At 38.1% G+C, this 15,628-nt stretch overlaps 1 protein-coding gene across 5 annotated transcripts in view; it reads right to left on the reverse strand.

The window, feature by feature from the left end:
* Positions 1-397: 397 nt before the first annotated feature.
* Positions 398-15,628, reverse strand: part of ICA1 (islet cell autoantigen 1) — a 58,232-nt gene continuing 43,001 nt past the window's right edge. Inside the window, exons 11-16 of one of the 5 annotated variants that reach the window (XM_057370693.1) lie at positions 12,294-12,356; positions 12,137-12,178; positions 8,127-8,402; positions 3,170-3,271; positions 1,296-1,431; positions 398-671 (exon numbers count right to left, since the gene is read on the reverse strand). In XM_057370693.1, coding sequence (XP_057226676.1) covers positions 1,310-1,431; positions 3,170-3,271; positions 8,127-8,402; positions 12,137-12,178; positions 12,294-12,356 — 605 coding nt within the window. In that variant the 3' untranslated portion in view covers positions 398-671; positions 1,296-1,309. Of the gene's footprint in view, positions 1,432-3,169; positions 3,272-8,126; positions 8,403-12,136; positions 12,179-12,293; positions 12,357-15,628 lie in introns of all 5 variants that reach the window. The other 4 variants (XM_057370694.1, XM_057370692.1, XM_057370696.1 and 1 more) reach the window with 4 other exon arrangements.

The following is a 15,628-nucleotide window of genomic DNA, read 5'->3' on the forward strand; positions in this document are numbered from 1 at the left end:
GGAAAATCACATTAAAAAAGGCTGAATATAATAAATTGTAGGGCAGGTCCTATACAATACATAGAACTTGTAATCTGAACTGTCAACTGACACATCTGCAGGGTGCACCAGGATGGACATCTGGAAGAGTTTCTTCACTCAAGGGGTGGTCAGGCATTGGAATGGGCTGCCCAGGAAGGTGGTGGAGTCACCATGCCTAGAAGCATTCAAAAGTTACCTGACATGGCACTTAGTACTGTGGTTTAGTTGACAGGGTTGTGTTTGTTCCAGGTTGGACTCAATGGTCTGGGAGGCTGTTTCCAAGCTTTATGATTCTATGAGCCTTTTCCCYTTCTTTTGCAGGGAAGCAAAGGGACACCACATACAGTTCAACTTTTCTCACTGTCCTACTGGACCACTATTCAGAAACAAAGGGTTTGGTACTGTCTAAAAACTGGTCATGTTTATCTTCAGATGCTTGTTTTGTATCAATTCAACAGCACAACAGCATTCCCCCTGGAGTAAAGTTGTGGTTTTTGTCAAAATGATTTTATTAAAGAGTTAATGTCACAACAAGCTCAAAATAACACATGCTTTAGAAATAAACTGGATGAAAAATTCTCAGAACAGAAACGGATTGAAGGCATGGTAAAGCATCAGTTCCAAGAAACTTCTGCAAACAGGTGCAAATTCTGTTGGTGCAATGGAGAAAAAAACTCAGAAAAGAAGCCCCCTGGGCATGACTTCTCTTTATGTAGTGCAGTTTGTCAAATAAGTTAGATTGGAAAGGGCACAATTTCAGTGGCTGCACAGAACCAAATTTACTTCTTCAATAATTAGCTCCAGAACAGGTTTTTCAACTGTACTAACAAAACAAATTTAGTTGACATCTTTATATAGCAGTAATAGATATATTATATACATGATAGATGTTTGACTCATGCAGCCTCTTCAGTTAAATGTTTTTTTTTTTAATTTACTCAAGAAACATTATAAAAAAATAGGTTTGCAATTTGTAATTCACTCTGGTGTTAGCTCCACATCACCCCAGGCAAAGACAGTGTTTCAGCAGGTAATCTAATTTGGCAAGAAATCTGCCCTAATTCTTAACCTCATTTTTGTAAGTCCACGTAGAAAATAAATGCGAACTCTTTATACAAAACAAGAGCAAATAACTGTACCTATAGAAAAGGGGATTCATTCCCTTTAGTTTTATTACATGGCACATATTTTATAGTTTCACAACAGCATACTAATTTTCATTTAGTTTTTTAAAACTCCAAAATAGTGTTGATGAAGGGAAGAATGTGAGTTACCAGAGGCAGCTGACTCATGCATTAAGCAATTCATGTTCTTTATCAGTTTTCCCAACAGCATCAGGATTGGATAATGGGTCAAGGTCAGCAAAGAGACTGAACCAAGCAGTCAAGTCTTTAGGGTTCTTTGTAGATTCTGGAAAAAAAAATGGAAAAGGAAAGCAAAAAGAAAYGCACAGACTTGTCAGCTATTTTAAAACAAACTGACTGAATGTTTGACTGAGGTCAAACAAATGCCATGCTATTGTTTAATTTATTACCAAGGGCACTTCTGACAAGAAAATCTGAATGAGTGATTGCATTTTAAAACACTGTCTTTATCAGAATATAGAACTGGTGTAAGAATGAGTGTTTTACATGCCTGCTATGTATTCTATATGGTTTGTGCCATGATGAGTACAGGAACGCTTTAATAAGAAATGAAAACAATCTCACTCTGTCTAGCTTTGTTTTGCACACTTTGATTAGAGTGTGCCCCTGCCTGCCTGCAAACAAGCAAAAGGAAAGTGAAGGCAAATTTTACTTTCAACCTCTCTTARAGGACTAAATTCCTTTGTCTAAATCCAATTCATGTGACTGTTCTGTCTTCCCTGTATACAACCAGGGAAGGTCATTACTCATCTGGAATGAAGTTTTAATGGGAAGGCATTGGCTGGACAGAGAGGGGAGTTATGTTTGATAGCCAGTTCCAAGTACAGCTTCCAGTGTACAGCTTCCATTGTTTTAATGGATATAGACAAAATGTGAATAGGGAATATGTTCCAACAGCTGGACTATTGCACCTCTGTATCCACACTGACATATGTATTCCACAGAGGTCTCCTGCCTGCTCTTACTCCAACTGGGCACATGTTCATGTTAAAGCAGTAACAGCTTTAGCTGCTATGAAGAAGGTACCTCTCCACTTGCTTTGTTTTTGTGACTCTATGCCCAACGAGTATTACACTGAYAGGGAAATAAGATGTGCTCTCCACTCAGAGAAACAATGGCACATGGATGCTTTCTTTGTGACACAAGGAATTTACAGACAAAATAGGCTCTGCCTCACTTGACACTCCTCTTGGCATCTGCCACTTTCAGAACCACAGATTTCCAAATAACTAAAGGCTGCTCCTTTTGCAGGTGCCCGTCCTGTAGCTGTCTGGAAGTCACATGGATTTCCAGAACAGTTTCCAAAACACTTTAACCCTCTTTTCATTTTTTCTGCTGAGCTGAAAAATATTAGGGGAAGAATACATACCACCCCTTTCTTCTGCACTGAATGTCTTTGACTTCCTTTCTGATCAAATGTGAATGAACAGAATTGGCTACAAAGTGGCAACGGAATTCAACATAAGCCTGGTTCACTTATCCAGAAAATCCTACTCAAAATCAGCAGGGCTTTGTCTCAGTAGACGGCAGGACTACACACTCTTGGCTCAGTTGCAACAACTGAATTAAGTTTTAAACAGATAATTACTGATATGATGTATGTTTATCCATAAAATTTGCAATTAGGGCTCTTCTGCCTTATCAGTAGCCTCCATTTTAGCCACAGTGCTAAATCCTAGAGCTTCAAAACATTGTTTAGCTCGAAGTGCATGGAGATGCTATTTTGCGTGACTCAAAATTAAAGTAGTTAAAAGAAACTGTAGCTTCAGCTCCTTGGTTATAAATTACTCTTCTGACATTCTATTAGCATTGAAGCCTACTGAAAATATACATACACACACATATCACACACCTAATCTAGGTGAAACAGAGTAATCGGACCACAAGACTGAACTGTAGCTACTACATAATAAGTCTTGTTATGACTAACTGAGAAGACAAGAGATGCTTACAAGATACAAGAGCTAAAACAGAAAAGCAAAGTAACTGAAAAAAATACATACTGTCACCTTTCACAGGCGTCTTGTCATCATTCACATTCAGGCTGTGTGGTTTCTGTGCTGGCTGTGGTACTGACGCTGGGCTCACACTGCTGGCTGCCCATCCTGAAATTTGGTAATAGAGCAGAATTAGCATGAAGAGTTACTTTGTTAACTCCAAAACCCCCCTGTCTGACAGCAGACAATGGAGCCGGTGTTACATTTATGGCCATTTGTATCTGTCCTTGTACACACCAAGTCAGCAGTCAGACCTGCAGAGGAGCAAAATCCTTCACAAGAGAGTATCTATAGATCACTTTAATCATCTCCAGATTCAGGCAACTATACTCTTTTCAAACTTTAACCCTGCTAAAAAAGACTTTTGTTTCTCTTCTTGAATCACAGGTAATATTCATTCTGAGAAAGGCCAATTCAGTAAACAACTCAAACACAGCTGTAGGGAGAAGAATTACTTACATTTGAGTGAAAATACCACACACAATAAACATTTTTTCCACCTTTCTTAACTTCTAAATTTCCAAAAACTTTAATTTCATCCACTATTCCAGACAAAACCTTATTTAGAAACCCTACATTTTTTAGTTAATTTTGAAGTTAATTCTGGGRAAAAAAATATTGCAAAACACTGAAGAATTAAATTCAATATAAATTATTTTGAGTTAACTTAAAACTACATTTTAACGGAGCATTTATCTTTTTGTTCTTTAACTGAAAGGATCTTCTCAGCAAGAAGAGAGCAACTATACAGGAAAAAGTGAAACAATTTTTTTGTTCTTACATACATATATCTATATGCATACATATTCTATAGCCACAAAAGAGTAATGATAAATACAGTTAAAAAGGCCAGGTGAACAGCCTGGCAAAATGAACTAGGTGTAGTATAGTGCAGAAATATATTAGGAAAAAAACAAAACAACTTTTGTCCCTGGCTTAAGATATTTAAATTTATATCCTTTATTACATTTMGAGGACTGGAGATAGTATTTATAATTTAATATTATCTCCTTTAAGTTTGGCCTGGTCAATTATCCATCTAATTTGGCAGTATCACAAACAGGATGCTCATCTACGCACCCAGTTACCATTTCCTTATTCAGTCTCTTTTTTCTACAAGTTCAAGCTTTCACATCCTTTTTCACTCTTTTTGTCCTTCCCCCCTTACTTTCTGCTCTTTTGGGAGCCTTGTCAGATATTGGCACTCAGCATCCTGACAGGTACTGCAACAACCACATCAGTCACACCAACCCTTCCCCTCTCAGTATTGTCATCACTTTCTGATCTTACCGTGACTATAAAAGTTTTGAAGCCCAAGCTGTGTAATAAAAGAGGCAAGAAGAGTTTTTCTATAAAATCACATGAATTAGGAAGGAAATTTAAAGCCACCAACACCCTCTGTATCTCTAAGGAAACTAACCAAAAACTTCTAAATCTGGATGCAGAGTGCTCACATGTGTTTGCTCCAGACGAAGGTGATAMAGGCTTGTGAGCCAGCCTGTGCCCTCTGAAAGTGAGGTTTTAGAGTTTAACCTTCTGAATAAGCAAATTTGAATGATAAATAATGGAAAGCATGGCATTACCTCTTCAGAATGGCATACTTTTCCAGGCATTTTCTCTGCTGTGTTACAAACAAGGATGGCAGAGGACATTAAACACAAGTACAGTACACTGCAATGCTTTTGAGTGCTTGGAGTTGCTCTGTGAGAGTGTTTTGATATGGCAACAGATGACAACAGGTAAATTCAGCTGCTTAAACAAATGGGCCAAATCCTGATCTCAYAGAAACAGATGGGAGCTGTGCCAGAAACTTTCTGTGCAAGTCCCAGTGACTTGAGTGAGATGGGGAACTGCTCCCTGAGACATCACTGATGTTCCCTTACACCGGTGTGTGTGGCAGGTCAGAGAGAGAAACATTTCAGAACAGGGAACTCCTTTGGAGCCCTCCCTCCCTTTAAGTCCCTGGGCTAAGGTTTGGCAGCACATCCATGAGAGATGCTGTGGYCTGGCTCTCTGTTTACTGAAATGCAAGTAACTCAAGTGCCACTTAGAAARCAAAAAGAACCTGACARCAGCAACAAAAAAAAAAAGCAAAATACACTCCAGAAAATATGTGATGCTTTCATAATGAAATTACCCATCTATGAAGGGACTGTGAAAGACCGASTCAGAATTTTTATTAAATACTTTCATGAACTATGTTTTCAGTGAGGTACAGAGAACAACTTTGCCTTTCAAAACCAAACCACAACCTATCAGTTTGAAAGCAGTTGTTGGCCCTAAGCCTGTTCTGGTTTGTCTGTTCACAGGATGGCTTTGTTACGTGACCAGACAAAAGGTTATTGCCAAGACAGCAAGGAAACCAAACAGCCTGCTGTTCAGTGAGCATCTTCACAAACATTGCAACAATTAAATTTAGAAATGGAAATGGTGAGCTGTGYGTTTTCTTAGCAACTAGAATACATGCACACGTAGGGAAGATAAAGAGAAGCCCTTAATGGTATCAATGAGTAAGTAAATGAGGCCATAAACATCATGGAAAGAGAAAGGCAATGCTCGCTCTGTAAAAGTAGAAAGGCAACTCAACTACAGAGCTGTATCTGGAGGAGAATTTAAAAGATATGTTGTGAGCATGCTTTGTTTCTATTCCACACACACACACACACACACACACACACGTACATTTATACGTATTTTAAACCAGCACCTGGTAGCCCCATAGCAATTCAGAGTCCCAGTGTGCTGAATCCTGCCTATAAATACAGCCAGAGAAAACTCTGAGCTGGGAATTCCTGACCGTAACAGTTTATAACCTGCATAGCATTGTGCCTGTTTTACAGATTAAGATCTGAGGCAGAGAGAAAACAAAGCCCCAAAGATTTATGAGCGTGCTTAACGTAAAATAAGTAAGTAATCCCACTGAAGTTAATAGAAAAGTTAATGTGCTTAAAGTTAAGCATGTGAGTTTTAAGAATCTTTATGGTCTTAAAGCCAAATTCACACAGGAAGTAAGCAGCACTGAGGCTACAGAGTAGCACCTCACACGGAATAATTACAAAGCAATCCTACCAGTTAAGGGGGAAAAAAAAAGTGTAGGAGATGTATCACAAGTCCTCAGTAAAAAACGTAATTCATATATTCTAATATTTCCAGCTTGTATGTSTAGATATGCTTATAGTATTCTGTTAAAAAAAAGTCTCACTACCCATATTTAATAAGGTCAAATTATGAAARAAAATTTGTGAAGTGAAATGAAATRTAGCTTAAGATTAAARCTGAGTTTCATCTTCTGCTAAAAATAACAAAAAAATTAGAAAAATAATCTATGAAAGTTAGTTTAAATAATGCATTTTACTCAGCAGATAGTCAGCTGAGAACATGCTGATTTTCAGATACAATCACTCAGGTCATTAGCCCTGACTTTTCAAATAAGAATATATCAATTACCACAATCTTCAGCCAAAAATTGGAAACCCATTCAAAAACATCCACATTTTACTCTTTCAGTACGGATTTACTATTTGTTTTACTCAAAAAGATTTTGGGATAGCATGTTGACTGGAATTGATTTTCCATTTCTGGTGTTCCTTGAATGCAACATACCTGAATTCTGATTCTGAAGTCTCTAACACTGCACCCTATGCCAGTGCAAATGAGTTAACAGTCACTTCAGAAAGGATACCCAACCCTGCTTGCTATTTATACCTAAAATAGATTTTTCCTTCAAAAACATAATTACATTTAAAAATCTKAAGTACACTGAAATGTAAAATATATTTAAAAATATGCAAATCTGTACAAGAAAAAATTAATCTCATAATATTTCTGTTACTATTTTCAGTAATTTGCTGAAAAATCATGTACCTTGTAAAAATACATCTAAACCTGTGCACCATTACAAATGCCATTCCCCCATTTTTCATCTAAATGCTGAAGCCAATGGACACAGGTATCTTGCTCCAGGGGTGCTGGTAGTAACTGTATTAATTGTAAAATAAATTTGTCYTTCTTATCCTTGCCAAAATGTCCCAGGTAATTTTACATCATGCATGACTCTTCCACTTGCATGGGTTCCAAGAAGGMGTCTCCAGGACAGAAACAGCCTGCTCCTCTTTTCCTATATTGCTCTTCCCCAAATGAGATTTAAATTATTTGGGACAGAGCCCAAAGAGGCAAGGTCCCCTCCAGCTTGAAAAGCCCTACAAAAAAAATCCAGCCAGACTGTGGGGAGGACAAAGGTAGGTGCTGTTGGCTGTTTATCACCAGCCTGCCTTCCTCCCTCCCTTCCTTCCTCAAGGCCAAAGCAGCAGCAGGAAAGCTCTGCCTCAATTCCCCTCTTTTCTTTCCCCCAGCAGTAGCTCAGAAAAGCCAAGAGAATTAACTGAACAGAAGAAAGAGGAGAGAAAGAGTTGCATCAGTCACCAGCTTGCAAGAGATATTCACCTACTATATGGCTGCTAGGATGAGATAACCCATTCTACCTGACCCATATCCCTACAGGCATTGGTAGAGGATACTTGGTAAGGCAGGAAAAAAAAGCAACTGATTTTCACTACATTGTTTAAAAATAGTATTCTCAGACAAAATACAGTAATTATTTTTGCTTCCTTGCCCCCTKAACAGAGACAGCAGTTGTGATTAAAACAGAAAAACACACTCAAACAGATTTTCTCTTCCAGGGAAAAAAATGTTATCTCAAAGGCCTGTGAAACATTTCAAGAAGGTCAATGAAAACATTCAAGACAGTAATCTTGACTTTAGGTTTTGGGTACTTCAGTCTCAAAATCTGAATGAGATGGGCTCGAAAAACAAATTACACACATGGTTTTTCTCCAGGCCATACTCTGCTTTAATTTCAGGGTTTCTGCAGCCATGGCACAATATAAACTTTCACCACCCTTCTACCTACCAGAAAACCAAACCCTAAACCCCAGCGTACTGACAGAACAAGATGAGCTCTCACCATGTAAGGATGACTGCAAGTCATTCATGTTTTGGTCTAGCAGCTGTGAGGGCAAGTAGCCTGATGGTGCTGGTACTGCAGAAGATGAGGTGTGCTCCCCATCTCGAGCTGAAGAGTTCATGGTGGGATCAGCAGCCTGTCCAAAAACYGCTGTCCACTCTTTGCTGAATTCCCCCTCATCCAGGGAGGAAGCGTTGAGGATCTCATTCAGTAATACCATGTCATCCTTATCACCAGGTTCTGGCTCCAAGGACCTCACAAACTTTTCCTTTGAGGCTGTCTCAGAACAAAAGAGTCAAGAAAAATAATTTATTTTAGACAAAGTAAAGAAGGAACTTTAAAAAAAAAAAAATGACCAATCTAGGTTTTGTATCTTAAGTGAGATGGAATATCTTTGCGTGAATATTTGTTTTCTCTTTTAGATTCAGTTCTCTTGGACATCTGGGTTTATACCTTATGCAACAAAAAATTACTTGATTATCTTAAATAACTTCACTGCTATTAAGACTCACTTCTCATTAAATACTACAGCACGCTCAAAATTTTCTATTAAACACACCAAAATCATTACACAGTCTAATATTTAAATCATTGGAAAAGACTACTTTTATGTTGCYTCTTGAAACATTATATGAAACTCTCAAAAAAATCAGACTGGTATAAACTGAAAGAAAGTAAGACTTGGGGATTATTGTAGAATTTTGTGGGAACATACTTAAGATCATCCTTAAAACCTTCTGACCAGTGCTTGAATTTCTCCATGGAAAAGGGTTAATCTACCACACAGTTARATTTCTATACTGATCAGTGCCATAGTATTTTTTTTCTTCTTACAAGCTGAGAAATAACTGGGGCTCACTTTCCTTCTGATTCCCTGTGCTAGTTTTTCCAGCACCAGAACTGCAGCTCAACTAACTTAAATCACTTGAGCCATTGTTCCTTAAACCAGTTTTTTCCTATTTTAGAAATGTGAAATAGTTATTTARAATAGATGAAACTGGTAACCAGGATCATAATCCTTTTCCAAAATATTTGCAAAGTTTAAGAGCTATCAAGRACCCCTAAGTGTTATTTTACTTGGAAACTTTGGAGCTCCACTGTGGAAGTCTGCAGATCTCAAAAATGGTGGTTAACAAGGCTGACAATATTGTGTTACTGAAAGCCAAATCAGTTTATCTTAATTATGCTTGTTTCAAACTTGTGGTAAGGCACAGAGGCAATTTCAGTTTTCCCATGTTTGGGTAGATCAGCTGAGCTCTCCAATTTGCATTCAACTTATAAAGATGCTTTTAACCCTTCTGGGTTGAGACAAAAGATTGACAGTGGCAAAGCAGTTGCAACAGACCMTTTTACTGAAACTCAACAGCCTTCTTAGCAAAGTTTCCTGGTAATAGCTGTAATAGTTTATAATGAAATGCTTGAAGTTGAGTCAGAGGAGGAAAAAAGCACAGAACTGTGTTTTAAAATAGGCTCGTGCGTCAGCACACACACCTACGTACTAAGAAACAAATAAACCAACACACAATAAAATGATTTTATTCATTACTAAAGTCAGCTGTGAGATTCAGCTCCTTTCTAACTCACATTTTGMTATACCACTGTACTCCCTGACAAGGCCTAAAAATTAGAAATAGAAACATTAGAAACACGTCAATTCTCCTGATGTTCACAGTAGACTGTAAAATAYCATAAAAAACAATTTGTTCTTATGAATTTTCAGGCTGTTTTCCCATCTTCAGATAAAGAGCAAAGAATATTGACATTGTCAAAAGTATGTCCAATTCCCCCAAGTTATTCAGCAGGTGAGACAGAGGGKTAAATCCTCCCATAGGGGAAACACACCTGCAGTTTCAAAGGCCCTTAAGAACTCTGATCTCTATGGGGCAGCACCATCTCAAAGCTGCTTTCAGGAAGCTCCTTCATGAACTTGCAGGGGGAGATGCAAAAGCAGCAGCATTTGCAGCAGATCTGCTGCAACACAGCACCAACACCACACGTAACCACAAGTGCCCTGGAACGGAACAAATGCAGCAGCACAGCTCAGAGCAAAGCTCTGCCTTGTCTGGGGAACCAGGGCAGGAGCCCCAGTGCAACATAAAGCTCTGCATGTGAAGAGCAGTCAGRTCTTGCTGCAGGGTGGATGACCACCAGAACTCTGAGCAGTGACACATTCTGTGGCTCTGCCATCGTCCTGATCTTCCTGTGGGGACCGTGCACCCGTGGCAGGGCAGGATAGGGTGTGTTCAGGCTCAGGCTGCCCTGAGTAAGCAGCAGCAAGTTTTACTCTTGTTTGCAATAAAGGTTATCTAGAAACCAGGCTTGCTTATTGAGATATTACTCATGTGGTATCTCTGTCAGATTACTAGATTGATATGGGCTTTCTCACTTCACCCATAAATCTTCTATTACTTCTTTTCCTGTTTCTGTTTTCAGTGCCCACTTTTAGTCAAAATCCTCTTTTCTATCTGCACATGCTGCCCCAACCTTATAAATGCCCATGAAAAAAAATTCAAAACTTCCAATAAAACACTGAAAGAACAATGTGACTAYATTCTTTTTGTAGTTGTTTGAACAAGCCTCTAGCAATGTTCATAATTCCTTTGTAAACATACCCCATTTAGGTGCTATAAAAAAAAAAGGGAAGAGAAATTAAAAATATTTACAACAGTACATGACTGGCAACATGTACTGATGAAGATTTCCTTCTGAAACACACATGAAAGTGAACYTCTAACTATACTGCTTTACTTAAAACAATACAACATGCATCAGCCTAAAGCTAGCTCATGTGTAAAATAGGGCAATAGGCTGATATTTTAACAGGGCCATAGTCATCCTCAGCCAATGCAGTTACCCCACAGCAGGTTTTGCATCAATGAAACAGTTTAAGTAACAAAAAAAAGTGTTCTAAGTGACACAGTTAAGCTTGTATGAGCAATAATTGTATGTATTATCAGTATCTCCACTAGGAAGGCCTCACAAAGAATGGAAATGAGTAAGAAGAAAACCAGAAGAAAAAAAAATGCCACTATCAGACATGCACTGACAGAAACCACAGAAAAGAAGTCATTGTTACCTTATCTATCCACAGAGTAGGGCTGCTTCTGCAGACAGCTGAGGAACTTTCCTGGTGCCTGCCTTCATGGATGATTCCCCACATGGATAATTTCCCCCCAAGAAGGCCACTGCCCRTGGCAAATCCAAACTCAAGGTGTTTGCAAATGTCTTTCCTACCATGAAGGCAGTGTCTTAAATACCCCAAATTACACTCAGTCTGACTGACTAAACCACATACAAAGATTTTTTTCTTTGCTTGGTTTGCTTTTTGAGCTGCTATAATTGGTTTTGTTGTTGAAGTTTTTTCACTCGTTCTTCTGATATATGAGTGAAAAGCAACTGAAAAATTATAGACAATATTTTGACTTCTGAAGAAAACTTAGAGAAGTTTTACAAATTTAATACAAATATTTCATATGTTATATGGTAAAACAGCACATCCCCCTGAGCTGCCTTGATCTCACAGAAGTGTAAGGACAGCACACTGGATTTAATTAACTCYCTCTCTGAAAGAAGTCACCAATTCTTACACAGTTTTAAGAAGAGTAAATGATTTGTTTCTGATATGTGCACTTCTAACACAAAATCCTGTGGCTACCATTGTATTGCCAAGAGTTGTAGTACAACAACTGAAGAACCAAAATGAAAAATCWGTGAAATGTTATAGTAAGGGTAAGGTTTACAGTGGAACCTAYTTCAGATGGGCAAACAGGATATAGTCCAATCTACTAATTACCTGGTATAAATATTTTATCCCAAATAAGGTATACTTCATATTGTAACACCAAGAACAGTGCCTCTTCTGAGTTTCCTTTAGCACTATTAAAATATTGCAGCTGAATAACCTTTCAGATTGTGAAAGAAWTTAAGATCTAAGATTAAAATTGTWCTTGGTGACTATGATTTMAAAGCAGATRAAACAGATCAAACAGACATGCACAMTCATATCATACCATTTCCTTCAGGTTGCAGGTGTAATAACTCATCTATAGCACCTAAAGAAAAAAAAAACAACAAAAAAAGAAAAATTAAAAGCAACGAAGGAAGATCAGCAGTACACTGACAATCACTCTGCACACATGCAAAGATAATTTTCTTAAGTCTCTTCACCTGAGTTCTGCTTGTGGTTACAATGTCCTTGCAATGTGGAGATGACATCCTTGCCATCATCAGCTGTAATCAAGATCCATAAACATGTCAAATTGCACTTGGCAGGAGACCATGCTTATAAACAACGTCACTATAGGATCAACATRCAATGGTTGTTGGAATTCATGTTTTAAATGAGTCATATTTAAAATGAGCCTGGTCACAATGAATGAAAAACCCAAGGTACAAACATTTCAAAGTGAGGCAAATTTCTGAACAATAAACTGAGGGGATCTTCCTTCTAGTTCCTGCCTGCTATACTACTCTCCCCAGGCTGAGTGTACCTAGCTGATGGAACTGCAAAAATCAGTCTCTCCTGTCCTTCAGGAGCAGAGACATTTCTTTTTGAAACTTGTACTTAGGCCAGGAGAGTGCAYAAAAGTACCAGGACCTTGTCACCTCTAAACTGCCTTCCTTACTATGTGCTCTTCCTCACAACACAAACTTTGGGAATAGGGAGAAGGAATCTTCACCCAAAGTACCTGAAGTCAGGATCTAAGTAACAGCATCTCCTCTGCAGTTAAATAAATGAACTAAGACCAATAGGAAGGAAAATGTATAGCTAAGAGTTACAGGCTATCAGAGGTGACAAAACATCACTTAAATTCTCAGCAAGTTTCTTAGATGAGACAAGAATCTAGATTATTGTTTTGATTCCATTTTATCAGTGAAGAGAAAGATACCTCCCTCRCATGATTAATCCCATTTAAGACATGTAGCAAAACAGAAGGGATGAGTTACTGCTGGATATGCCTTTCTCTCCCTCATTAACCCTAGAGGAAAATCTAGTTCCTAGACAACTAAGTCTGTAGCTCTGAATGCAAAGGAAGGGTTTGGCCACAGTATTTGCCAAAACTGGAAAGCCTATCTGCTCAAAGCCTCACACAAGAGGAAAGGTGAAATAGAATTCTCCACTGGGGAATAAAAATGGAATCCCAAACCCTTTCAAGASAATTGCTAATCCCTGCCAAGAGAAGGTGTGTTCAAGGTGTACTCAGAACTCAATGAAAGAGAACAGCTTGCTATTTGTATCRTATTATCTTAACAAGAGTTTGTTAGGACAGAAATTTGCTACCAGCACTAGAATTAGCTGGTCATTTAAGAACCCATGAGCACATCTGATTCCACTCTACAGATACAGACAGGAGAGGGATAAACACACAYGAACAAATATACATGATGGTTTTATAAAAGTACAGTGCACTAAGCAAAAGGGGAAAACCCCCACCCTAAACTGTCTGGCAGAGGGGAATARAAAGTCAGAAAGAGAAGTTCATGAMAGGGRAGATATGGATGGCCACAATTCTGTAATGAAAAAGGTACAACTATTGCTGAAAGCCTGCCTTAGTTGAGTGGCAAACATGATGGAGCCAATGTTCAAGGCATTGCAGTACAGTAAGGGAAAATGAAGAGTAAATGATAAAAAAATGGAAGTTATGATGTGGAAGTAGTTGGTGGGAAAAACTAAGAAGCAACAGAGCTCCCTCACTAGAAGCACTCTATCTGTATGACTTTAGAACATACAGGGTAGTTTAAGAAAAAAAATCTTAGCAATGGCTAAACAGARCTGCTAGTGTATGAAGATGGAAAAATTCAGAAGAGCAGTCAGAGGTATTTCAAAAYACTTCAGTTCCTTTTAGAAGCAATGGAGAAAGACACAGTACAAGGCATTTATATTATGGTGGGCTATTTTACAGTCCCTAAGWAATTGAGATTCTAGAAAACATTTGCTAAGAAAATATAAGTCAGATTTAGTAGCCATGGATATTAAAATATCTTGTCAAATATATATCTGATCCAATTCACTGCAAAATRAGTGAAACTTCAAAACAACGGAAAAGTTCTAATATTGTGCCATTACTACAAAAAAAACCATCCAAACAACAATAATAATTAAACAGGGTCATTGAAGTAACTGTAAATTGCTACGGCATTAATGAATGCCACTGAGTATGGGATTCAGCAAAAGAACGTGAGCATAATAAATATKCCTATAATAATTTACTGTTGTTTTTATGGAATGCGGACCTAGTTCAAAAAAACCCCAGCTAATTTAATTCTTTGATAAAACTGTAAGCTTTTTTTCAGTAGAGATTTTTGTTTAGAAACAACTTGACTTTGCACTGCGCAGCCTTCCAGCTAAAAAGTTAGCACTGTGTAACATGTATAACGAACACATTGAATGGATTAGGAACGTGACAACTAACAGATGTCAAAAACACATTGTTAGGAGAAATAATTGCAAAGTAGAAGTGTTTCTAGTTTAGATCTGCAAGGCTTACTGTTTTATCCATTGCTATTCAATGGCTTTAGCAGTCATCTGAAAGTAAACACAAAATCACTCCTGATAAAAATGTGCAAACAACTAACAGACTGTCAGAGGTGGCCAGTCAGTCCAGCCATTCACTTTCTGTAGTCAGAACTGGGAGAAATTWATACCACCAAGTCCTAAATTATATCTCTAGGAATAAGGGCTATAAGCCATGCTGTAGAAAGGATATATGAATCCTGGAAAGCTGTGACTAAAAGAAACTGAGTYTTGGTAAATAATGCATTCAGATATGAGCTTCAAACTTGATGTWGAACCAAAATGGGATGCCATTCTTGGAGACAGAAATGAGAATTTGATTTTACCTTCTAGAAATATGACAGGTGAGAAAACCACCAGTAATGTCTTGTCCAATTACATATTTCATATTTGAAAAGGGATTTTGTAAAGTGGAATGGAAACARAAACTTCARAAATAAAGATGAGATGATGACTTCRAGACATMAACATGATTAACCCATTGAAACAAAGATTTGAGAGTTGTCTCAACTTTCATGTACTACCTTTTAAGTATCTTCATGAAGTATAAACTATAACATATTAAAATTATTCTCCATTAATCTAGTAGAAAAAGTTAGATCATCTTGAAGATCTCCCCACATGAAGATCCCTCTTTATCCAGAACTTCACCACCCTTACTGCAAGCACTTATTTCTTAGTATGTAGTCAGAATTTCCCTGTCACTTGTGTCCATTCCCCCCTTTCTTTCCCTGTGMACCTCCAACTGGAGCTTGGCTGTGTCACTGAGTACCAACAACCCCTAAGGTCACTGGCAGCAGATGAATCTGACCTTGCCTGGCTTTTGGGCAGAAGTTCCACTGAATTCATTGAGTTTTTCACCGAGTAAAGTTTAATCACTGGATCAAACTAGTGAGCTAAGTGTCACACTTCCTCTGTCTCATCTACTACCCTGCAAGTCCCTTTCTTGAAGGGTGCATGCCCTGTGCAAGAATTAGGCTTTGGAACA

Source organism: Malurus melanocephalus, unplaced genomic scaffold (assembly GCF_030028575.1).
Source record: "Malurus melanocephalus ecotype Western Australia unplaced genomic scaffold, MMel_1.1 scaffold_130, whole genome shotgun sequence".
Classification (NCBI taxonomy): domain Eukaryota; kingdom Metazoa; phylum Chordata; class Aves; order Passeriformes; family Maluridae; genus Malurus; species Malurus melanocephalus.